The sequence below is a fragment of the Populus euphratica genome, unplaced genomic scaffold (assembly GCF_000495115.2).
Source record: "Populus euphratica unplaced genomic scaffold, PopEup_1.0 scaffold12.1, whole genome shotgun sequence".
Classification (NCBI taxonomy): Eukaryota; Viridiplantae; Streptophyta; class Magnoliopsida; order Malpighiales; family Salicaceae; genus Populus; species Populus euphratica.
The window spans coordinates 2204565-2230470 of NW_011499858.1; the positions used below are offsets into that span (position 1 = coordinate 2204565).

Sequence of the window (25906 nt, forward strand, 5' to 3'; positions counted from 1 at the left end):
CATGGTGATATTAATATGGTCGTTTTTTTATGATAATATTTTTTTTATTTAATTTTATCCGCCTCCCCTAGCTTTTGAGCCTTGGATAATGCAGTGCTCTAACCATAAATTCAGTGAATCTCACCATGGAAATGCTTGAAAAAGCTATGAGAAATTGCAACTTTGACTTGTCAAAAATCAAACCATATGATCTCCACCTCCCAAATGCACATCATGCTTAAAGCAATTTACTAATTATCTCCAAAATATTTATTAAATCAATCGGCCGTAATTATCGCTAATAGATACACCTTCCTAGCTTTGTCCTTAGCACACGCCAAAAAACAAGAAAAAAAGAATCCAACACAGCACAATAGCCTCAAAGACCAACAACGTTTGCACTTTCTCCCACACTGTCTTTTCACTGTTCATTCTCTGTCTCTTTCCTTCTCTTTTTCCCACATCATTCCCCTCTCCTCTAACGTTTGTAGAAAGTAAGAAATCAAGAAAGCTAGTGTTTTAAGACTGCCAAAGTATAGCAGGCAGGATGGACTGGGACAACAATCAAGAAAATCACCAGGACAGTCATCAAAATCAAAGAGAGTGTAGAAATGGGATTAACGGGACTAATGTGAATGTGAATGGTAATGGTGGAACTAATATGTTGTATGTGAAAGTTATGACAGATGAACAACTCGAAACTTTAAGGAAGCAAATTGCTGTTTATGCTGCTATTTGCGAACAGCTTGTTGAGATGCATAAAACCCTCTCTGCCCAGCAAGATCTTGCAGGTTTTTCAATTTTGGCTCTCTCTCTTTGTTTTTTTTAATGGGATTTTTTGTCTCTCTTTCTGTGGTGTTGTATATGGTTAGATTTTGATGGCAATGACATAAAAGTGACAACTTTTTTACTGGGTAAAGCGGCTTCTTTAGCAGTACTACTGTTGTCAGTTTGTGCACTATTAGTAATATTTGGTTTTAGGGTTTTTAGTTCATGTTTGTGTCTGTTCTTTTTGAAGTAATAAATTGTAACTTTTTGTGCTTGTGTGCAATTGGGGTTCTTTTTCGAGGATACTCAGTGAATCTTTCTTTCTAATTACTGGTTTGGTAGCGAAGGATCTACCTTGATAAGTTAGTTTACTCAAATTATCGGATCAATTTGATTACCTTTTCTTATTCTTGGATGAACAAAAAGGTTATAGATTTGATGTCACTGCTGATTCTGAATTTGGTATTATATCTATGCGAGAACGTGAATGCCCCAGTGTTGTTCTTCATCTTGATGGAATACGTTGACGAAATTCAAGTGTTATTTCACCAAAACAAAATGGTACTGCATGGTTTTTGTTGAATATTAGCACGGTTGCAAATTTTGCTTGTCTTGCTGAGTTTATCATTTGCTTCTGAAATTTTATTGAGTTGATTATGTTTCTGCTTGGTTTTGAGCTACGAAGACATGTAAGTTGTTCTTGCGTGTGCTTTGTTGTGTAAAATTGCCAATGCTAACATATTAGCCATTTTATTTTTGGCTTCCCTGCTTATATCTCGTCACACTCATCGATTACGTTAATAACTGGAGGTGAGAATGATATATGACTATGTTTTGACTTGTGCTCAAATATTGCCTTTGCCTGTTCTGTTGCAGGAGGCAGGTTGGGGAATCTATACTGTGATCCATTGATGGCATCTGGGGGTCACAAAATTACTGCCAGACAGCGGTGGACTCCAACACCTGTGCAGCTTCAAATTCTTGAGCGGATCTTTGATCAAGGAAATGGAACTCCAAGCAAGCAAAAGATTAAGGAGATAACATCTGAACTCAGTCAGCATGGACAAATTTCTGAAACAAATGTCTATAATTGGTTCCAAAATAGGCGTGCTCGATCAAAAAGAAAGCAGTTAGTTGCATCATCCAACAATGCTGAATCGGAAGTGGAGACAGAAGTTGATTCATTAAATGAAAAGAAGAAACCAGAAATATTTCACGCCCAACAGAACCCTCCTAGGGCTGAAGATCTGTGCTTCCAAAGCCCTGAGATAAGCTCTGAACTTCATTTCTTGGGTATGCTACTAAATCCAAGCATGTAGATTGCTTCAATGTTCATTTTCTTTATGTTGACTGTGTACCTGGAAACCAAACAAACATTTTAACATCATATTTCAACTATACAATGTATACTGTTATTGAAGCTGGTAGAACAATCAACAAAGTTGGTAACTAATAAAATCTTAGGCTGGAGCCTGCCATATCAAATCAAAGCTTATTGATAGCTGTCACCTGATCCAATTTTGACGTGTCATTGTTATGCATTTCATTTTCATAACCCATGATAATCCTTTGACCATATTGATATCTCAATTTCCCCTGTCAATTGGGTAGGCTTAGTGACCTTTCAGAATGCTCTATGTAGAATACACTTTCTGATGAAACTATAACTTATGTTTCCTCCAGCGCAGCCTTAGTCCTTAATTCTGGCTGAGCCTTTTCTTATTCTTTGTAACCAAACCAGTCCTTGTGAAGTACGATGCATCTTCCTTGTGAGTATGATCAGGCTCATTGATAGAGTTGTTATTTATATTATTGTGATATGATTTAGATTGGTTGAATGCATTGTTATATTATTGTTGTTAGTATTTTGGTTCTGCCTTAATTTGTAAAGGGAGATTCTTCTCGTGTAGGGGTATTATGTTCTTCGCATGATTTTCATCCATCAAGCCTGCTATTAATGTAAAACCTTGCTTTCTAGCACTACAGTTCTTATGGGATGTGAGTACCATAACTCTTATTGCATATGGAATTAATGAATGCAGGGGATGACCACCTGACAGGAAAGATGGGAGTGCCAGGGAACTATAATCTTTACGATCAAGCAGAGGACTATGGCATGGCGGGCTGACACTCATTTTGTCTCCAGATACTAATTTGTTTGACCAAGTTATATCTTGACTAGAATCCATGGCTTTCCAAGTGTGAGGTTGTTGGCGTGATAGCAATGAGAACGTGACCTTCGCTCTAATTGTGGGGTTATTCTTCACCCATAAAAGATGCCTTATAGTTGTATGGTGCCTGTCAGTTGGAAGATGGATGAACATGTACTGTCTCGTAATTTCTCTTTGGTTTGTGTTCAATAGATTTACCTTTACCTCCAGGATCTTTTGTATGTGTTCATAGAGTATACAAATTTGCTGAGTAAAACCAGTGGTATGTTAAGGGTGTGGAGATTTTGCTGGACATGAACTCGTGTAGCTGTCTTTTTTCTGAATTCATCAAGTAAAATTGTCCTGCTTTTGAAAGGCAAGCATAACCATCTGTATGTTTACTGTTGAACTTAAGCGGTTTTATGTCGCAATGAGTAAATACAATCCTAGGCAGAAATTCTTGTCGTAATGCATATCCATATTAGTCTTAACCAAAATAAAATGAGAACAAGCCAAAACACTTATGATTCATCGTGTGGAAATAATGGGTGTCTTTGCAAGAGGAACCTATGAGCAGATATTATCATTCTTATGTACATTAATGGGAAGCGCTGCTATCCTTGGAGTGAGCTATACTGTAGATAACAAAGAATGACCTTTCGTTAAATGGGACAATTACAGTTGTGAAATGCAACGAAGAGTCTGCAAAAGCAGTTATTGTTTTCTCATCAATCACTAGCCTCTAGCTGCACTTAAACGCTGTGCTGCACGTTCAAGGCTGAGTTCATGTCGGCGTAATCCATGCCACAAGTCATTTGAACCATCATTTAGCACTCCAAGTTTTGCTATCTGCTTTTGCAACGCCTCCAGGTTGACAACAGGAATAGTTGTTGGTCGCCCGTGGGCGCACTGCATTGAAAAGCTCAGTCTCATTCAACATATCCTCACACAAACTACACACACCAAGGCACATGCACGCACACAATCATTTCACCGACATGTCATAAAACACAAATTTAACCATTACTTACTTGAAAACAAAGTGTGGTCTGCTTTAGCTCTTCGACAATAAGTGAACATTCTGATGGTAGCAACGAATCTCCGAACATGATTGCGCCTTCATAATGTAATAAGAAAAAATAAATTCCTAAACAGACAAGTTCTCATGTCCAAGCAGAATCTTGTGATTAAAGATCTAAAAAAGTCAGAAAAGAAGAGAAAAGGGCATTTCCAGTGAAATAAGCACTTACCTCTGCATGCTTTATAATTAAGCACACGAAGAACGGATGGCGGCAAAGTTGAAGAGGAGCCATCTGTATCAGAAAGCTGCAGATTGCAATACAAATAAGAGGAGTCACTAATTATAACTTGCAGTAGGAGAGATGAAGAGAATAGAGGGGCAGTCATATGATCACAGAGTGTCAATATCACCTGCTGCAGAAATTCCAACAGATCTCCATCAGACAAATTGACCCCTAAAATGCATGGTACCTGCATGTAATTCAAATGAAATAATTCTAACAGTTCTAAAATGACCAAAATGTGATGAGGATTCAATCTTAAACATGCACGTGAATTTACAACAGATTATGAGATATGCTTATTCCACACAACAACAAAGGCTTAATCCCAAACTAGATGGGGTTATGAGAATTATTTTAACAGTAGAAAAATGAGAGTCAATGATCTTAAGCATAAAGTGGCAGTGCTTTACTGCAAGAAGTGTAATCACAGTTGGCTGCTGGTGGAGAATATTCAAATTCCTGTAAAAACAGATGTGTTCCAAAATAAGGTGAGAATAACAAAGACGTAGCGTTAAGATAATAAAAGATAATAAATGAATCCTATACAGGAAGTATAAAGGTTTGCATAAGAAAGACATAGAAATTACTTCTTGAAGGTCCCTGAACCTTCAATATTGCAGATCCATCCCCATTCTCTTACTTGTTCAGCATAATTGTGAAGTAGCTGATACCCTATTTCAGGAAGTATCTGTCAAAATAGAATTCAAAGTTGGCTCAAATTTTGTGTAAAATCACTCAACAACACCATAGACCCAAAACAGAGCCTCTAATGAAGAATAAGTATACCAGCTCTTGTTCAGCATCAAGATAGGTAACTGTCTTCTCTTCTCCAGATAATACCTAGTCATTCAACCAGTCCTTGAGCTGTCTTTATGTATCAGAGATAAAATGCAAACTGCAAAAACATGTTTACCTTTTGACGAAGTTCTTCCAGTCGAATCCTTTCATCTGCTGCATGCTGTAAAAAAGGGCCACTGCCAGTCATGAAAACCACAAAATAGTTGTTGAAGCTTCATGCATTTCTATGTGCACGTCCACGTGTAGAAAGTGTGTAAATCACTAAATCCATATTCATATGCACATCAATAACATACTTGTGTGCTTGTTTACAAGTGTATACTTTGAACAAGAAATCATAACCTTTGCTCTATCCCCTCCAAGGAGGTTCATATCAGATCCATACCAATTTTTTTAGCAACATTATATTTAAACCATACATAATATTACACAGCATAAAACACATCAACTAAATATGGAAAGAAATGCATGCCAGATAGAAACTAATTTTGAAGAGATAAAAGATGCAGTAAATGGACCTGGTCTATAACAGCAAGTGTCCCACCAGCTACAATTGGGATGAATTTCTTGTCTACCTGATGAAGGACTCTGGCATCCTGAAGGCAATTCTTATGAATAGATTCTGGAACTAATAAATTTCCAGCAAGATGCAAGAACCCCGAAGAGATGTCAAGTATATTTCGCTGACTGCCAACATTGGATGACATGCTGTGATTCTGTAAACAGAAGAAAATAAAAGCAAAAATAAAATCATTGATCAGAAACGAAGTTATACAATGAAAAGGAACTTATTGCAGTAACAAAAAAAAAATAGAAAAAACACTTCAAAAATTGCAAAAATACTCAACTGCAATTTGTTGGCAGCCATTCCGCCATTTGATCCTATAATCCATTGACTCCTGGGTGTCCTTTGGCATAAAGCCTGAAAAGGTGAATCACTATGAAACCACAACTGTTTAACCACAAGAAAACACACCCACTAAAAGGAGCATTTAAAATCCATCTGCTACTTAAAACAGACTCAATAGTTCAGGTGTAGAAGTACTTTATTCATAAATGATGGCTTTCTCGGACAAAATATAATTGAACTCTATAATCATCAATGCTATCCTCAGTCTAGAAGTGAAACACCACAACTATTGCTCAAAAAAATGGAGATACCTTCAGGTGAAGAATCATAAGCCTTAGGGTGTTGGAAGTGCTCTGGATTTCCTTCTGGAGTCTCCTTGTTCGGCATGGTATCTGGCATGTTCTTTCCATTGGATCTGAAAATCAATCCCATAAAGAACTGAATTACAATTGGGGATGCAAAAAGGCTTAAATAAGGGGAATAAAAGAGGTCAATTGTACTTGGTTCTTAGTGTTAAATCCTCCTCCACATGACTAGGCTGGAGAGGTATATGCTCAAAGTCATTAGCTTCTGCAAAGAATACAGGCTCATTAGTTTCTCAGAACCAATTTGCTAAAACATAAAGCACAAAACCATAAGCAGCACCTGGACAAGTGAGCCAATCATGGAACAACTGAGTGTATGGTTCTTCTTCTTTCCTCATTGAGTGGTTGTTTAAGGAAATAAACCTCCTCTTCAGTCTGTAAAATGGTGGGGTTGAATTGCTTCTTCTGGATCGTTCTTTGGCAGCACAAGCTTTATATCTTAGTTGATTCTCTTGCCTTTCACACTCATCATTCCTTTTAGGATCTTTAGAACCTGGGTCCAAAAGGAGCCAGTCTGTCTCACCAACATATATATCTGAATGTTGTGAAGAAAATTCATTATTTTGATCCTGCCACTGAGGCAATTTGCAGATATCTTTACTAGAATCAGCTGAATTTTTAAAATCTAACACAGTGCTTGTACAACTTGAGAAGAAGTTATCTTGGCTGGAAGGCTTTGACATAATCTCCCAGCTATCAGGAAAATGCCAACAATTTTCCTTTTTACCCCATCCCTTGCTCCCCTCACTTGCATTATCATCTGGAAAGTGTTCAGCTTCCCAAGCTTTTGCTTGAAAAAAAGCACTTGAAGTTACAGAACACCAATCAGACATTGATGAATGTTTTCCCGAGGCATACATTTCTAATTGTAGGATAGAATTAGATGCAAGACCTTTCCCTTTAGCTAAAAGTTTTCCATTTGGTGAAGAAGAATTTACATAGGCACCTGGCAGAAGATCAAAAGCTGCAGACATCTCAGCTCCATCAGTGTCTGCAGGCAACTGCTGGGTACATGATGCATTGTCCTGTGGTAAAGCACAGGGAAAGATATCAAATATCGTATCCCCTTTTGGGATACCCACATTTTCAACTGTGCAAAGCCGTCTTCTTTTGTTCTTGAAGCCATCATTAAGAAATTCAAATGCTTCCTTGCCAGCAAAAAAATCCCTATCAAGTGACAGGCTTTTCTGTGAGGAGCAACTCTGTAAAATCGGTTTTATATTACTCTTGCTAAATGGTAATTCGTTTCTGAATCCATAATGATCAAAGGAGAACGCACTCCCCAGAGATTCATTTCTTGCCATGGAATCAATTTTTGGGGACTCGTCTTGCCATTCTGAGCTTGAGAAATGCCTCTGCATGTGATCACTGAGTCTTTCCCTGGTAGTGAAACTATCTTCCAAGAAGCAATTAGCTGTCAACAAAAAATTCTTATCAGATGTCAAGTGATGACACTCATCTGTTTTGGTTGCTCTTGGCATGTATCCAGAGATGGATCCATTCCATGTTTGGGAAGAGCAGTCACCCTGAAGAACAAATTCCTTGTCAACTTGTTTCTCTTTGAATTCTGAAACATTTGAGTAGAATTCTTGAGGAACTTTATCATGCTTCCCGTGAAAAAGATGGTCAACCTCTTTGTTTAGCATCTTCAAAGGGCAAGAAATGAGATGACGAGAAGACTGGTGAGTTTTAACCCCGCCTTTCTTTATTGCAAATCCTGAAAAATCTGCATCAAAAAAATCTAGCAACAAAAAGATATTCAGGTGTCAAGACAGATCAAACCACTTTTGCATAGAAAAGAAAAGACATCAAATCTGAGCAGCATGAGAAAAATAAATGGGAGCTGGTAAACAAGTTTGGCAATCAACAATAGAATTGTACCTTGTTTCACTGATGTAATATCATTACCCTCCTGCCAAATGTCATTTTTCTGGAATGTATCTGTTGGCCGAGTTGAGGATTCTCCTATAAACATTCAAAAAGTCAAACGAAAATGTAGAAGCAATCATAAATCATATGGACACCACAATCAATTAAAGCAACAAAGAGCTGTGAAAGCATACCAAAAACAGTGCATTCCCTCCAGAGTGGTTGAATGACCTTCTCAATGAAGGCAAGGATAGGATTCCAATCCTGGGGACAGGGTTGAAATCTCAGCAGCGCAAAAAATTAAGACACCAACTTTATAATCACTCAAAGATTGTGTGGCAACAACATGAAAGGTTCAAGAATGACAGTGAGTAACAGGCAAGCTTTTAGCAGCACATATTCGCTTGAAATACTTCTAGCTACCATACAGAAAGCACATGCTTGTGGCCTCATAATCATGCTCATTCTCAGGAAAAATATTCGTGGAGTAATACATGCATTGCCATACACTCAATTATGTTGATAAGAAAATTGCACATCAGATGCTTAGTTGAAGAAAAAGGTTGTGACCGGATTGAAATACATTTTTTCTGTTTCAAGTTTGAACTAAATCAGAATCCATATACAATCAAATAAATAAATCAGAATCTCAAAGATAGACATGATTTTGATTTAGACATACAACACTAGTTTACCACATGCTAACTCTTTTGTGTCCTTTATTTTGTTTTGTTTTGAAATACATTTCTTTTTAGACATATCATACTGAGAATCTTCTGTTCACACAGCAATGACTCTTTGCATCGCATCCTAGGTAACGATGCCACAGCAGCTGCTTATTCTAGGCAATGGGGTTGGATGCAGCACTAGTGCATCCAGATAAAAAGTCAAGATCTGGGAAGTCAAATTAAATGTACTGAACCTGGTGTCATAACCAGAATAACATGCAAAGCAAATCAATGCACAGCAATCACAGTCCATTATCAGACAATAACATTACCTTGAATTCAGCATGTGTCTTTGATGGCTCAAAGGTTAAATCATAGAGAGAGAAAGGGCAACTCAAATTTAAAATATAAGCTGGACATGGTTGAGGCCTGCTTTTCTTTCCTTTTTGAGACACACTGTTAGCCTTCTGCAGAACTGGATGCTCAAATCTAGAGGCCAGGTGATTTAGCAATTTGTGAATTGGGCCTTTGCAAACAAACCGTGAATTGATATCTAGCATCATTAAGGTTAAAAGAAAAATGAACTAAACAGTCGATCCTCTCTAACAGCAGTTGACATGATCCAAAAAGATATGCATAGGCAGAGATGGATACAAACATATTGGAAAGCCTGCAAAAAGAACATCGATGAATGAGAAACCAGAAGATAAAATAAAGGAGAAAGGAGAAAGTAATCCCGACTAAATAAATATAAATTGTACCTTGATGGAAAAACTACTGCAAGGACCAGATATATAGCCAGAAAGCTTTAATACACCGTCACTGATATTCAGTTCATGAAGAGAGCTGGAATCTTCAATTCCAAATCCACTCATCAACAGTGACATTGCAGAAGATGGATTTGTGCAGAGAAGCTCCTCCTCACTACATTTGGGAACACAAGGTGTCAAAAACAAATACATCAACCATACAAACTCCATCTTATGTTAAAAAAACAAACAAAGAAAGCTCCAAACTGAAAACGTGACCACTACATACCTTTCAATATCAACAACTTTAAAGGACACCTCTGAATGCATAAGAGCAACACGAAGTGCACATTTTTTTACCAAGTGCAGTATCTTCTTAGGGCTTCAAATTCAGTGATCCAAGTGACAAGAGAATCATGTCAGTGCAGTGCAATTCAAGATGAAAAGTACTTGTTTTGAGGCAGCTCAGAACCATTTTTCCAAAAGACAAGAAAATGAGAATAGGCCAAAAAGAAACCTGGATTGCATATATTTCCTCCGAACTGGTTGGTTGTAAAATAAATCACGAACAACAACTGCCAACATACCAGGAAATGTTGAGAAAGAGATTTTTGAATCTATTAAAAGCATGACCGGATCTATGACCTGGGAAGCAATCTCTACTTGCTAAATGCAATAACCAAACAAAATAAAGTATCACCTGTAGTGCCGACATCTTTAATATCATCATCAATTCCCAAACACAAACACTTAGATCCCTGGAAAGAGTAGTGTTGGAAGAATATGATTCTTACATGTATAGCAGCAAGAATGTGAACTCAAACTGACAAAATGAACCTGCAGAAATCGAAAAGTCATGAACCAATCCAACCTTCATGACCTTGCGATATCCATTCGGCATTCCACGAGCCTTTGTCAATACATCTAATACTGAGACATCAGCGATAGAAGACAAAGCTTCTCCCCGGAAGCCAAAGCTTCCACTAGCAACATCCATATCAGCCAAATGTTGAACCTTTGATGTCACTGTTCACGCATCAGAGAAACCCAAACATTATCGCATGGCAGGATAATAAATAAAGATCATATGATATCAACCTAGTTATACATTTATTTTCTTCCACTGTAAGTATTCTGGTTATAACACATGCATCCCACCATAAGAACTAACACCATTCTCCACTGATCTTATATTAAAGTGCTTGTAGTATGCCATCTTTAGCCATCCATAATCCTTTCTTCTATACGGAGCCTAGTAATGTTAAAAATCAAGTTTATTACCCTACGTTGATTTAGAATTTATATGTTCACGATCAGAGAAGCCAACATAGTTTTTTGAAATTTACAGATAATCCAAGATTTGTTTTCACTGAGTATCATAAGCTATTGATATTTAATCCTCTTACAAACATCAGCTGCATTTTCCCAAAAAGTAAATTTCGAAACTTTAAGGTTAAAAACCCACATAAGAAACATGACTTACTACCCTATACATATCAAAAAGAAATAAAAAATAAAAGCAAAATTTAGCTACCGTATCTTTCTCCCAGTAACACCAATCCATCCCGTGAAATCCCACATCCTGCAAGCAAGAAAGCACACAAATTAATAACACAATTAGAAGTCAGCTAAGACATTCGATATAACCTTGACCTTGAAAAAGGAAAAAAAAAATGTTTAACAAACCATCATCAGAAACTTTCACGTAACAGGTCCCAACAGCAACGTAAACCAAAACCTGAAACAACAAAACAGTCATCACTCCTCATAAACACTAACATTATCCCATGATATGCATTACAATCATAATAAACAAATCACATGAAAAACAAACCTAGCCTTGAATTGCATAGTACTAGCCCCTTTTTTTTTGGCATAAACAAAAAGATAACCATCATTCCTCACAAACCCAACATTTTCTTTAAAAATATAACATAATGTCCCTCTCAAATTTCCCATAAAATGGGTATCAAAAACTGCACAAGAAAAACAATATTTGTCGCTTGAATTGCATAAAGCTGAAATCTTTCTTTCTTAAACAACAACATAAAAAATCCCAACATTTTATTAATCTTATAAACTCGAAGTTTTCACATTAAATGCAAAATGGTACCTTTTTAGCACCAGCATCCAAGCTATTAAAAACAAGCTCCTCTACAACTCTTGTTAAATCAAACACCAAGATCCCTGAACGCATTGTGCTGCGTGCTGACACCGGCAATCGCTTAATTATACCCATGAGAAACAATTAGGGAGAAATTGACTTGACTGGATCAGAAATATGAATCTTTGAGTAAGGGTTTAGAACGATGACGTTTTTGAGAGAATTCACCTTGCGGGTTCTGAAAAAGGCGGTCTTTTGTGGGTGGCAGATGTTAGCGGAGATTACGCTTCCTTTTTCTTGTGTTTTTTTACTTGTTTTTGATTTTTAGTGTGGATTTGACATTTTAATAGCATTGTTATTTAAAGTTTTTTAAAATTATTTTTTATTTTAAAAAATATTAATTTAATATTTTTAATAGTTTTTATATATTGATATTAAAAACTAAAAAATATATTAAATTAAAAATATTTAAAAAAAAACATTATAATGTCAAACACACTTAATTATATTTATTTTAACTTAAAATCTAAACTTCTCATATTCGAACATTAATTTATCTTAAAATTGGTAAATTTGTGAAAATTTATATTTTTTTATATTAGAATCCAAACTTATAACGAGAAATCAAAACTCATTTACCATCCCATATTTCTTAAAAGTTAAAACATTATTGAATATTTTTTATATTTTTCCTTTTGTATCTGATTCTTTTTTTAAGAGTCTGGATGCCATTAATTGACATGTATAAACTTTTACAATCTTACATGAAGTCAATAATTTTAAAAATATATTTTTTACTATTTTTATTTCATTTTCTTAGATTAAAAAATAATTTTTTTAGCATAAAGGAATGGTTTTTTAAAAAAAATTATTTTGACCATTCTTGTTTATTACCATTTATTTTTCATTAATTTGCAAATTATTTTTTTAATAGTTATAGTATTTTTTTTCCTTAGATTATTTTTTTTGAAAGGCAACAAAAACCTTAAACACAATTTTCTCCATTTGAAATAAATTCGTTTTTCAATCAATTCTTACATAGGTCTAACTAGTTAAATTGTTCATTTACATTTATTTTATAACAACTCATATTTGAATTTAAATTTAACATGACAATATTTGTCAACGAGAATATTTCAACAAGAATTAAAACAAAAATGAAATTATCATTTAATTTAATTTTAAAGTAACTAGAAATTTTAACAAGTGAAGAATTGATTATATTAAAGGAAAGCAATAAAAAATAAAAATTGTACTTTTATGCTAACAACTTTTCTAAATTGGTATATGTGTTTTTATTGTTGAATGTAAATAATTATTTTTATTATATTTTATATTAAGTTTAAAGACCTCCACTCATATTTAATAAGCCACAATAAATCAAGCTAACTCAACTCTCATCTGCTGATCATGAAAAAGTGGGACAAATTACAAGACCAAATAATATTTATAAAGAAATATTTAAATGGTTTTATATTTCTTTCATGAAAATGCCAAACTTTTGACTCCACGAAGACATAACCCTTTTAAAAAGGGATTTTATCATGCTCAAGTCAATTTTCGAGTCAAAACAAAAGCAAAACTCTTATTTTAATTTTTTTTAAAAAATTAAATCTCAACTTTTCATGTACAAAACCCTTTTAAGGATTTTACTATATTTGAATCAACTTTTTAATAAAAAACATTATTTATGTTCTTTAAAAAAATATAAATTTTTTTATTCTAGTGATGAAATTCTATTTTTGAAGGATAAAAATATTGTGAGAATTTTACCATCCTCAAGTCAATGATAGTCAAACAACACAATAAAAAATCAAAAAACCGTATAATCACACCTTTAAAATATAAATCTCATAATAATTAAAATGAACATATCAATGTACAAAAATCAACTACATATAACAAATTATTCATCATAAATACGTCAGTGTTGAAAAATATAATATCCAACATACAAAATCAAAAAAAATATGATGTGAATTAATCAAAACAAACAAATTGATATGTTAGGTGACCCTCGAAGACAATCAGGACTAAGTGGAAGCTATTAAAACAAAGAGGGACAAAGATAACAATGAACATGCACTAATAAATAGACATTGTAGATGGATCGTGGTGCATGTGATTTACATGTTATAGTGGCTAGAATTAGGTGTGCCCTTTCCCTTATTCTTTTATATAGGAGAGAGATTGCGTAAAAATAATTCATTTTGTTTCTCTCTTTTCTCTTATTGTTTTTGAAGTGATGAATTGATAATTTTATTGTAGTATGGTGTTAGAGATACGAGGACTGTGACTATTTTGGGTTTAGCAATGGTGGACTTGGATTTCTCTCTTTTCTCTTATTTTTTTTGAAGTGATGAATTAATAATTTTATTGTAGTATGGTGTTAGGGATACGAGGACTGTGGCTATTTTGGGTTTAGCAATGGTGGACTTGGGATTTTTTTTATTGGAAAATAAAAAAAATATATGGTGGTTTTGTGTGGTATGGGTTATTGATATATTGATTAGGGGATGTGGCTATGTGTCTATAGTGCTGATCGACAAGAAACAATAGGTTTATAAAAGACTAGTGGTCATATTGGTGAGAGAGTTTACGAGATGGGTTTTTGGCTACTAGGGTTTTTTGTGTGGAGAGAGGAGCATTTGTGTGTGTCCTTGTTCGATGGTTATTTTAGTTTCTTTTTATGTTCTTTTGTTTTTTTCTTTTGTTTTTAGTGGCGTGCCTTTTTATTTATATTTTTACTACTCCTAGCAAAACAAGAAAAGAAAATAATAGGAAAAATAATATTTAGAAATATTTTATATTATTTTCTCATTGAATGATAATTTTGTTTTTATAATTTTTCTATTTTTAGTTGAATCCCATTTATTTTTATTTTTCTTGTTTCTATGATCTTCCATTATATTGCTTTAGTCATCAGCCATTTTGGTTTCCTTATCTTAAATTTTTCTTTTTCTTCACACACACACACATATTACTTTAAAAATAAGTCTTATTGAGAGGTAATTACATTAAAAACAAATACTTTAAAAATAAGTTTTATTGAGAGGTAATTACATTAAAAACAAAATAAAAGTAAAATAAGTCTCGCTAAAAAATAAATAATGGCACTCATTATAATATAAAATACTACATTGATTTTAGAGTTTACTTTTGACTTACCTAACTATGATATTTAGCTAAAGATATCCTAATTGCAAACTCATTTTGAACATGTCATATGTTTTTTCTTATGAAATAATTAATTTTGATTTTATATTTAAATAATGATTCTTATAGTTGAAGAGAGATGCAAATTGTATATTTTCATGATTCTATCTTCCCTTTTGATATTATTTATAGCTTTAGAAATATCTTTAAATTTGATTATTAATTTGCCAATGTGACATAAATGCCTTCTAGGCTCACTACAAGTTTGCCTTCCTGTATTCTCTATTTTCATCCTTAAACGAGCATGGTTAATACATCATTTTTTATTAACACCGTGAAAGAGTTATAACTTCTACTCTTAATTTATGATATAGTTTTTCAAATCATCATTTAATAGTTAGAGTTTCCATGAATTTCTTCAAATATAATTCTCTCAGCAAATCTAATCATAATCATATTTTTCAATAATTATTATAGGGCATGCATGTATTATCCTCATCATTGTTTTTATCATAAACTTAGTTAAATGAGAGTTTTGTTGTAAAATATTTTTATTTCATAAAATTATTTTTTTATATACCTTTTGGGACTTATCCATAAATCTTAATGGTTATGTTCATGTAGATAAAAGTATTTTCATTTAATTGACATTTTCTTTTCCTTAGTCAAAAGCCCAAAACAAATCATGAAGTATTGTGATGAAATTTTAAATGTTTATGTTGGAATATAATGAAGGTTTGTTGGATATATACAAAAAAGATTATCTAAAAATTTCTATCTATTTTTTAGGCATGAAAATATATAGAAATATTTTTAGAAAGATAGTTGAATTTAAAAGAAAAGTTTTTCTTTCAAAAAAGATAAGTATGTTACTTCATGTTATATTGATCTTGCTTATTTATTGGTAAACAATTATGATTCAATGTCATAATAAACAATATAAAACATACAAACAAGTTATAATTTTAGTTGAAAAAATATTTTTCTTTTCTTTTTAGAAGTTAAAAACTTATCAACATAAATTAAGATTTTTTAATCCAAAAAAGCTTTTAAAAACATGTAATTAAAAACTTATCAAAATAAATAAAAAAAATTAATCCAAAAAAGCTTTTAAAAACATGTAATATAGACTAAGTTTTATGCTTATGAAAGAATATGAAATACAAGGCTCAAAAGGTATTTAAAAATGTTAAAGTATAGGCATACCACCTTGATTTTAACATTTAGTGATTAATTTCACTGTAACCTTAATTCTTTTATTTTTATCTTGTTTTTTTATTGTTGAAACTTTATTTTCAATTCTAGACTTTGCACAATTATTAAGGACACTTTGATAACATTTTCTCTAAATATTTTTTTCTCTTTTTTATAACAATTTTTATCTATTTTCATAAACTTTCTCTTTATTTTTATCTAAAGGATTTCATTGATTATTCAAAGACTTCTAAAAAATATTCTCAGGTGATCCTAATCTAGATTATTATCCATGAAATATTTAAGACAAAAAAAAAACAACAAAAAATATATTTTTATTTGTGAATAATATATCGAAGATGGTTTTATTTTATCTCAAATTCAAATATGTTACCTTAGAGAAAAAATAGTTTAATCATGATCTGAATGCATATTATCAATCATTTTTTTAGATAATCAAATGACTTGATTTCTAGTCTGGGTATAATTAAATCATTCTAAACAAGATTTTTTTTTATTAATTTTCTTTATTGAAGATTTTTTAAGGATGATGGGACCTTTGAGATTCAAAATAGATAGATAATATAAGCTTTACCTTTTAATGTTTATCGAGATTGGAAAAAAAAAGATTTTTGAGATTCATTAAAAAAAATAGATTTCCCTAATAATTTGCATGATATATTTAAGAATTTAAAATGATAAATATTACTTTGACAAATACATCTCCTGACTTCAAAATAATAATTGAAATAAAAGGAAATATCATCATTTTAAAGATGTGATGTAGTCCTAAAACACATAAAAAAAACTAAATACTAGACAAATAAGATTTTAATGACTTTTTTAATAAAGTTTAATAATAAAAATAAGTTGATCAAATAACACTTATTCCATCTTCGTATTGTTCTCTTTATCAAACATTTGCAGTTTGATAACACTATCATATGCTTTTTTCACAATCCTCATTGATTATTTATTATTTCAATAATAAATTGGTTATATATATAATATCATTTTTCATACATGCAACACAACCTTAGATTGGTTATATATTATATAACATCATTTTTCATACATGCAACACAACCTTAACCCATTAACTTTCAGATTGATACTCACCCTTTGCATTTATATCGTATCATTTCTGATATGATGGTTGTATAAGACATATCAAGAATGAGATAACGTGTCTAGTATTTAGAAGGTGTTAGTAAACAATAACGAACAACAAAAATTTATTAATCTTGGATAGTAATAATTGAGAAGTTAGTGATGGTGTGAAACTTGATAGTTTTTTAAATGATTAGATAGTATTATATTCAGAATTTATAATTTAAAGATCATATTTTAATTTGTCTTTCGATATGGAACCAAACATTGTTGTTGGATTCCTAATCCAACTTGATTTAAGGCTTTGCTTAATCTTTTTTTATTATAGTCACCACATTCATAAAATGAGCTAATAAATTTCCAATCAAGTGTTCATAATACGAAGTTTTTAAAATATCAACTTAACTTAAATTAAGGTGAGTTTTTTCTCGGATAGAAAATGATATATTTATGTTATCACCTCGCATAACCTTAAAGCATATTTCTTGATTAACTTATTATTATTTTTATTTGGTCTTTGAATGTCAAATATGATTGAAATTTATTTTTGAGTTGATTTCAAGTGCTTTAAAAAGATGTCAGCTAAATATTCTTATTTATTTATTTTTGAGTTATCCAACTACATATACTAGCTACAATCAGGTTTAACTAGGCTTTTAAAAAAATAATGGATTAAAAGTTTCTTATCATAAATAACTTTAGCTATTTTGCTATATTATATTTTAAAATGGATCTTTAGATATTAAGTTTTTATATATTTGATAAATTTAAAAATTTTGAATTTTTTTAGAATGCCAACATTTGACATATGGTTTATTTTATTAGTTGAAAAATGATAATTTAAGTCTTCTTTTTCAACAATTTTTTACCCTTTCATGAAAAAAGATATTGGGGAAGATTTTATATTATTTTTTCTTTGAACGAGTTTTTTTTTGTACTTTTTAAATTTTAGTTGAATCCCTATTTATTTATTTTTGTAGTTTTTTCAATTTTAGTTGAATCCCTATTTATTTATTTTTATTATTTGTATGATATTTCACTGTGTTTTTTGATCATTAGTCATTTCAGTCCCTTTCTTTTTCCTTATTTTTCATTTCACTTCCTAGATTTTTATTATTTTTATTATATATATTATACTTTGTCATACAAAATAAAATAAAATAAATAAATTTATAAAAAAAACATAAAATGATTGGGTTTCATTAAATATATATATTTTTAAAAAAATATATATAATTTTTTTAAAAAGAGAAAATTAGAAAAATAAAAATAAAAATAAAATCCAATTCCATCATTATTTTTATTGAAACAAACCATAGTGTGATTGGATTTTTTTGGTGGGACAACAAAAGACTAAAAAAACAATTTTTAGAAAGTGTTCAGGATAGAGGTATAGTGAGATTTGATTGGGTTTTTTCCTGTGAAACCTAAACAAAACAAGGAATAACATAAAAAATAGAACAAGCAATTACACCACAATTTCAAACATTTTTTTAGCTTTAAATCTTTAGTAAGATATAATTTATGATAAGAGTAATTATTTTCGGTTTAGTTTAATTTTTATCAAAAAATTAATTAAATAAAAATATATTTTTAAAAAATTAAAACCAGTTCAAACTGACTGATTTTTGTTTGATTTAATTTTTTATGACAAAAATTGGTTTAAACTGATTTGGCTTGACTTTTCAATTTAGCTCGATTTTAACTCAATTTGTTTTTTGGTTTAGCTTAATTTTTTTCTAGTTTAGCTTGGTTTTTTTATTTGTGTTTGGTTTGGTTTTTTGATTTCAGGTTTATAAAACCAAACTGAATTGGTTGATCTTTTTAAAATTTTAATAAATTTTTTTCATAATTTGGTTTTTTCAATTATCTTTTTTTCAGTTTTTTTAATTTAATTGATTTTTTTTTCGCTCCTAATTTATGCTTTAAAAAAATTTATATTAAAAACAAAAACGCTCAATATGAGGTGACCTCAATCCTAAACACACACACGTTGAGTGTTTGTATCTAACTGCTAAAAAAATGATTGGTCGAGACACCATGATAATACTGAAGTCACAATCCGTTTTAATTTTCACAAACTTTTATTAAATGGATTGTCCTCCAGTTATGTGCAAGAAGCCAGACGTTGGGTGTCTATTTACGACAACACCCCTTGCTGATTCTAGTGCACATTCTAAAAGAACAAAGTCAGAAAAGGGAAAGGAAAAACAGTTCTAGCCACTTTAATTCCTATCATAATTGAATCTAATTCACACATAGCTTAAAGTCCCACAAAAAGTTTCAAGCTAGGTAAACATTTTTCTCACCATATCATAATCAACAAGACACTAATATTAAAAAACTATAAGGTATTAGACTTTATTATTAGAATTGTAATTGTCAAGTTCATAGAATTTTAAGCTTTTGTAGACATAACTTGTCAAGTTCATAGAATTTTAAGCTTTTATCTTCATCACAAACAATGTGTTGCACATAATAAATTGTATGTGTGTGTATATATAATAATCAAATTTCATGATACATTATAAAAAGTTGACTTCTGGTTAGTCTCCACATTTATGTATATACCAAAAAAAGTGGAATGAGTCATAATGCATGAAAAATGATCCAAAAAAACACCCCAAAACCCAAAAAAAAAAAAAACCATTTAACCAATTTTTTGCTTAATGTGAAGACAATATTACTAAGATAAGGATAGCGGGTATTTGTTTTTGTATTTGAGCTTATTATTTAAAATGTTTCTTGAATTATGTTTCACTTAAAAAATATTAAATTAATGTCTTTTAAAGTATTTTTTTTTATAATCTTAATGAATCAATATTAAAAAATTAAATATAAAAAATATCATTTTAATTGAAAAATAATTTTAAAAAATATCTTAATACCAAACATCAAAGCAAAAGAAGCTTGCTGCCCTAAACCCTATGATAAATATGTAATATCAATACCCAATAATAAATCACCAAATTGAATTGAAAAAGGGTAAGGAAAAGGAAAATAAAAAACTGGATTGTGCTCAGCATAGTAATTAGTAAATACAAACACAAAAAACAAGGTTACAAAAAGGAAGAGAAATCACCAATTCAGGGGGATTTGTGTCTTCTTGTAGTTCTAGATACCTGAACCACTTCAAAAAAAAAAAAATTAATAAAAAAAAAAATTACCCTTCTTTCTTACATCAATTTTGACATTTTATTACCTTAACCTAAACAAATATATAAATAACAGGATCTTGTGATTTTCCTCTCTACCTGGATTTCTTCCTCACCTCTCTCTATCTCTTTCTTTCTCTCTCTGCAACCAAAACAGAACAAAAAAAAAACCCTAATTTTGAATTCGCCGTTTCATCTCTTCTTTTACAATAAATTGAAGTGATCAGGTACTTAACCATTCAAATCAAGCACAGCCCATCTGATAACAATCAAAGCTTTGTGTGTTTTTGTGATTGAATCAATGCACATGGAATTGCACTCTATTAGATTTTGCATAATTCAATTGAATCAAGCTTCTAACATTGTGAATTACCTCTTATCTTGCTTTGATTCTCTGTTTTTTTTATCATGGTTAGTATACAGATTGAAGAATTCATGTGTTCTCATTGATGGATTCGTGAAAGCTTGTGACTTTCTTGTGCATGGTGTGTGATTTTTAACCCCTTTTGGGTTGTAGTAGCTTGTTGATCGGCTGTATTTGGTTTCTGAGAAAGATGAGAACTCGAAAAATATTTTGAGCTTTTGTGCTCTATGGATTGCTGATTAGCTATATTGTTGTCTAAGATTGTTGCATAAGGTTCGGTTGAAGTAGATAACCTTTAATTTTTTCGCTTGTTGTTTAAAGATGAATTGAATTAATGGAAAACATTATGGTGGATTCGTTTTGTAGTTTCATTTCTGTTTAGAAAAAAACGGTGGATTGATGAATTGTGATCCGGTTTCAAAAGGATTTGAGCTGATTTTGATTTTGAGGATGGTGTGCTTTGATTTTTCACAATTTGTTTCATCTAGGGTTTAGGTTAATGTGGTTGATGCTTGATAATGTATCTATAATCTGGTTTTATATTTTTTTTCTTCAAGCAGGAATGTAGTTGGATTTGTTGTGGCATCAGATAGAGAATTTCAATAATTTGCAATAAAGACTTCTATTGGGAATAATGGAGGCTAACATATGTGACATCAGTCACTTGGATGCTGATGTCCTTTTGCCTCCTCGAAAGCGCCTGGTTGCTGGATTCAAGAAACAGAGTTCTGATGGTGATGGTGCTTCACATCCTCCTATAGTTGCGTCCTCTTCATCTTCAGCATCTCCTCCTTCTCCACCTCCTTCTCCAACACCTTGTTCTCCTGCTTCGAGTGAATTTCAGACACAACTTAACATTCTGTTGAGTTCCCATTTTAATAGTAGTCACAACCTTTCACCTGAGCAGATTGTAGAGGCCTCAAAGTCAGCAGCTGAGGCTGCTGTTAAGGCTGCAGAGGCTGCAAGAGCAGCAGCTCAGGAAAAGGCTATTATTGCAGCAAAAGCGGTGTCTGCTGCCCGGAGTGCTTTAGCCTTGGTTGCATCATTTCCTGAAGAGGCAGCTAGCAAGGATAAATTCCTGAAAAAGAATAAGTTGAAGAAGCATGTTCAAGTTCAGCTCTTGTACAAAAAGCACCAACCAGTTGAGAATTTTAGGGATGATGAAAAATTAGCTCGTAAGTTGCATCGAGTTATGAATAGCTCCCCAAGAATTTCAAAGAATTCTTCCAGTTCTGACTTGAAGGGTGGTCATAGAAATAAGAAGCCTAAAAACTCACCAAGTTCTGAAAGAACTAGGGTTTCAAATGGAAGTACAATGTTTGGAGAGAACCTGCCTTCATCTAGCAACGGGCATGCCATAGCAGGTGAGTTGGATTCTGATGACTCCATCCAGGAGGCGCACACAAGTATCCCAGATGAAAAGTCATTGAAATATGAAAAAACTGGCCACCTAGACATAGATAACTGGGAAGCAGAGTCAAGTCATTTGAAAGAGAAAAACCGGGGTGATCCAGGTTCCCCTAGTAAAAAGAGGGGAAGACTGAAACTGAAGAAGTTGCCGTTAAGCATTTGTAACTCTAAGGATCAATCAAACCCCAAGGAAGGTAGTCTTCCTAAAATCCTCCCATTGACTGATAAGACCATGGGCAATCCTACTACTCGTAGCAAGCCCTTGTTTCCAATGGAGCCTTCCTCTGGTACTCTGGTGCAAATTGAGAATACATCAATTTGGAAATGCCAGGAGTTCAAAGCACCAGCATGCATCAAACAGAATAAAGTCGTTCAGTCATAATCCTCGAACCCTCCTTGGTAACAGCTGATGGCTTTTAGAAGTTGATAGCTGAGGTGGGATTTGTGATGCTCTCCTCCTTTTTTATAGAAACTGGTTATTTGATTTTTCTTTTTTTCCTTTTTTGATCTTCGGTTTTGTAATGAAGTTGAACTGATTGAAATGTATATTTTTAAAATTCAATTACTTGCATCAATACTTACAAATTCAAAATTCCTGTTGCTTTAGAGCGGCAAAACTTCGAGTGTTGCAATACAAGGATGCAATAAATTAGACAATGAGTTTGCTAGTTTTTTATTTTTTTTTATTTTCAATGCCACCCTGTTTTATCAATGAAGTGAATAATTATGATATGTTTTGTTCCTTTTTTAGCATGTTCATTTTTTATTAATGCTGTATTCTAAAAGATATGCATGGTATTTCTAAATGGAAAATTTTCGTTACTGTGAGAGTTGAATAATAGATGAAGAGGTAGATTGAGAAATTACTGAAAATGCACGAAGAATTCTGTGTATTCGATGAATGCTTAACACTGGTTGAGGGTAAAGAACTTCAGGGCTTGATTTATTTATTTTATGATTCTAGTTTATTCCATGGCCGCCGTTCCCAGAAAGAACAAACTGTTTTGAGGCAAAGAAACCTGAATTCCCTTTTAAAACACTCGTTCTTAAGACCTTCCTTTCTTCTGGGAGTCAACAATTCGTCACTCTTGGCGCCCACAAGATGAGACCATCGCCTTCTTTTCTAATTAAAATTTAGACTTCTTAAGCCAGTCAAGTTAATCAGGTCTGCTAAACAGGATTCCCATTATGTTGTTGACAAAATCGCTGTAAATTTGATGAGATGGATATTATGAGAGTGTTTGCATGCTACACACGGACCGGCTGGTCCAGTTGGTTGTCTACTCTTTCGAAAGGGTTTCTCAACGTTAGATAGAATTTTTATTGTTAGAGATATTTAAATATACAGTTAGTTTAAATTCAAAAGGATTAGGTTGTCTCATATAATAATAAATCAATATTATTTTATCTAATAGTTCAAAAACTTGCTTTGTAATTTGTATTTATGTACAGCACATTCAAAAGCTTATTTCATCTAGTTCTGTTTCTATGATTTCTCAACCTTCCCTTCTTTCTTATTCTACCTTATCCCCCACCATGCCTGGCTCAAATCATTCTTTCTCAATCAAACTAACTCCATCCAATTATCTCATTTGGAATACCCAACTTATATACCAATCTTGAACTGCTACAATTTTAATTTTCATGCTGAAGGCACTAGGCCAACTCCTTCTCCACAAGTTTTTAATGTTGAAACCAATCAAGTAGAACATAATCTAGAGTTTCAAACCTGGTTTTAAAGGGATTAGATATTGCTAGGTTGGATATTTTTCCTCTTTGACAGAAGAAGTTTTTCCATATGTTATTGAAATGACAACAACTTATGATGCTTGGCAATCACTATAACAAGCTTTTGATTCTATCTTTAGCAAACAAAAACTTCAACTTCATTTATCATTAAAGGAGTTAACCTTCCTTGACAAAAGTACGACTTAATTTTTAAAGGAAACAAAGTTAATTGCTAATACTCTTGTCTCCAAGGTATTACAACTGTTTAGTGCAGAATTCAATGCCAATATTTTTAGACTCTTATCACATGAGTACCATCCTATTATTGCATTCATTTTTATCCAAAGGATCATGTTACATTTGATGAATTATCAAGTCAATTAATTATGAAATTTTGCTAAAAAGTTATATTCATTTATCTGCATTTATTATTAATGTTGCTCAGTCATCTACCACCAATATCAAGAATTATACTAACAAAACCTCGAGGAGTGTAACTCAATTGGCTAGATTATGGTTTGTTCTTTAAAAATTACTAGTTCGAATCCTATAAATTTTAGGGCTACTGAAAGCTTATATAATCACTAATTTCAGGACTCGTAAGATTAATCGAGATGCGCATAAACTAATCTGGACATCTATGTCAATAAAAAAAAAATCATACTAACAATATCAACTAATAAAATCATACTTTTAGAAATTCTAAGAAATTCAACATGAGGTATTGTCAAATCTGTGAGTGGAGGAATCATTCATCCAAGTTTTGCAAAAGAAGGTATGAAAGAAATGTCAATTCACATATTGCAAGCATAACTACCTCTATCATTTTTGCTTGTGGCTTAAATTGGTTTCCTGGCACTACTACCTATCATAATATAACTCTAGATTTTGCCAGTCTGTATATCTCTAACAATTACAAAGGTTTTGGTGCTTTCATTTTTGGTGATGGTAATGGTATCTTCATCAAACATGGAGGCCAATCCATTTTATTAGGTGCCAATTCAAATCCCCTCAAAATCTAACATATTTTGCATGTTTCTAAGATTCAACAAAATTTTATTTATGTTAATAAATTTACAAAAGATAACTATTGTTTCTTTAAATTCCACTATAGTTATTTTTCTAAGAAGGACCAGAAATCTCAAACAACCTTACTCCAAGGACTTACTGAAGATGGATTGTATAGGATCCTTAGGATTGGAATGCAGAATTCACATTGACAACCAAGAGCTTTTGTTGCAAAATAAGAAATTATGAAATATTGACATGCAATATTGGAATACTTAAATTATTTTTTACTGTATTTGTCATTCAAAGTTTCATTTATCTTATATTAATGCAATACCTAAACAATTATATAGTTCTTGTTGCCTAAGAAAGATAAGTAGGTCTATCATATCTAGTATAAGTTTCATTACAACATAATCATTAGACTTAGTATATTTTGATGTTTGTGGGCCAGCTCTTATTTATTATTTTGATGTTATTAGATTATTTTAATATATTAATATGAAAAATAATTTTTAAAAAATAAAAAAAATAATTTTTAACAAACAGGCGCCCATCACGTTGCTAAACACTGCCAATCTGGAAAAATCACATTATAAACTTAAGCCATGGGTATATTTATTTATTTATTTATTTTCCATGTAAAGAAAAGATGAAGATTCGGGCTCAAAATCCGTGAATAACAGCAAGAACTTCACCCATTTGCTATACTGAATTCAACTAGCCCCCCATCAAAAGAAAGGAAAAATCATATAATATTCTTGGGTCCCACACACACACAATACACGCAGCAGCTACATGAATAAACCATGGGTATATATTCTTTCCTATCTATTATTGATCTCAAATCCTAAAACAGATCCCCAGCTCCATACAGCACTAGAATTGATATCCTTTGATCCTTGAAATCTTTTCACAAATGACGTAAGTTATTTGTTCTTAATCAACAGTCTTATTTAATGCCATAAAGATCCGCGTGTAAGCCTAATTCGATATAAATTCACAATAAAATATAAATTCACAATAAATTCTCTTTATATGTGAATTCAAAGTCAACACACCAAAACAACCATTTCTTTTTAAAATATTTTTTATTTAAAAATATATTAAAATAATATATTTTTTATTTTTTAAAAATTATTTTTAATATTAATACATTAAAATAATTTTAAAATGT

At 31.8% G+C, this 25906-nt stretch overlaps 3 protein-coding genes across 8 annotated transcripts; 2 read left to right on the plus strand and 1 right to left on the minus strand.

Annotated features, from left to right (window-relative positions):
- Positions 1-316: 316 nt before the first annotated feature.
- Positions 317-3280, plus strand: WOX13 (WUSCHEL related homeobox 13). Its single transcript, XM_011023881.1, has 3 exons — positions 317-770; positions 1624-2040; positions 2790-3280. Exons 1-3 carry the CDS (start codon positions 527-529, stop codon positions 2873-2875), a joined length of 747 nt encoding a protein of 248 aa, XP_011022183.1. The 5' UTR covers positions 317-526; the 3' UTR covers positions 2876-3280.
- A 114-nt stretch (positions 3281-3394) lies between these two features.
- On the minus strand, positions 3395-11907 carry MLH3 (MUTL protein homolog 3). 5 transcript variants are annotated; one of them, XM_011023884.1, is made up of 26 exons: positions 11614-11907; positions 11187-11238; positions 11035-11082; positions 10372-10526; positions 10201-10258; positions 10018-10075; positions 9790-9882; positions 9513-9675; positions 9406-9421; positions 9084-9304; positions 8278-8347; positions 8096-8179; positions 7740-7955; positions 6495-7628; positions 6350-6419; positions 6161-6264; positions 5848-5921; positions 5518-5715; positions 5115-5159; positions 4988-5041; positions 4789-4889; positions 4612-4660; positions 4329-4388; positions 4148-4223; positions 3929-4014; positions 3395-3806 (listed from the first exon to the last, which is right to left on the minus strand). In XM_011023884.1, exons 1-26 carry the CDS (start codon positions 11737-11739, stop codon positions 3633-3635), a joined length of 3585 nt encoding a protein of 1194 aa, XP_011022186.1. In that variant the 5' UTR covers positions 11740-11907; the 3' UTR covers positions 3395-3632. The 5 variants fall into 5 exon arrangements, with proteins under 5 accessions (XP_011022186.1, XP_011022187.1, XP_011022185.1 ...); XM_011023885.1 differs by adding an exon at positions 11335-11476 and having other exon boundaries at positions 6495-7955; positions 11614-11704; XM_011023883.1 differs by having other exon boundaries at positions 6495-7955; positions 8123-8179.
- Positions 11908-20306: 8399 nt separating this feature from the next.
- Positions 20307-22666, plus strand: LOC105124044 (PHD finger-like protein). Of its 2 annotated transcripts, none has more exons than XM_011023888.1 (2): positions 20307-20446; positions 21141-22666. In XM_011023888.1, the coding sequence occupies exon 2, from the start codon at positions 21218-21220 to the stop codon at positions 22373-22375; it is 1158 nt and encodes a 385-aa protein (XP_011022190.1). In that variant the 5' UTR covers positions 20307-20446; positions 21141-21217; the 3' UTR covers positions 22376-22666. The 2 variants fall into 2 exon arrangements, with proteins under 2 accessions (XP_011022190.1, XP_011022189.1); XM_011023887.1 differs by having other exon boundaries at positions 21144-22666.
- The last annotated feature ends 3240 nt before the right edge of the window (positions 22667-25906 follow it).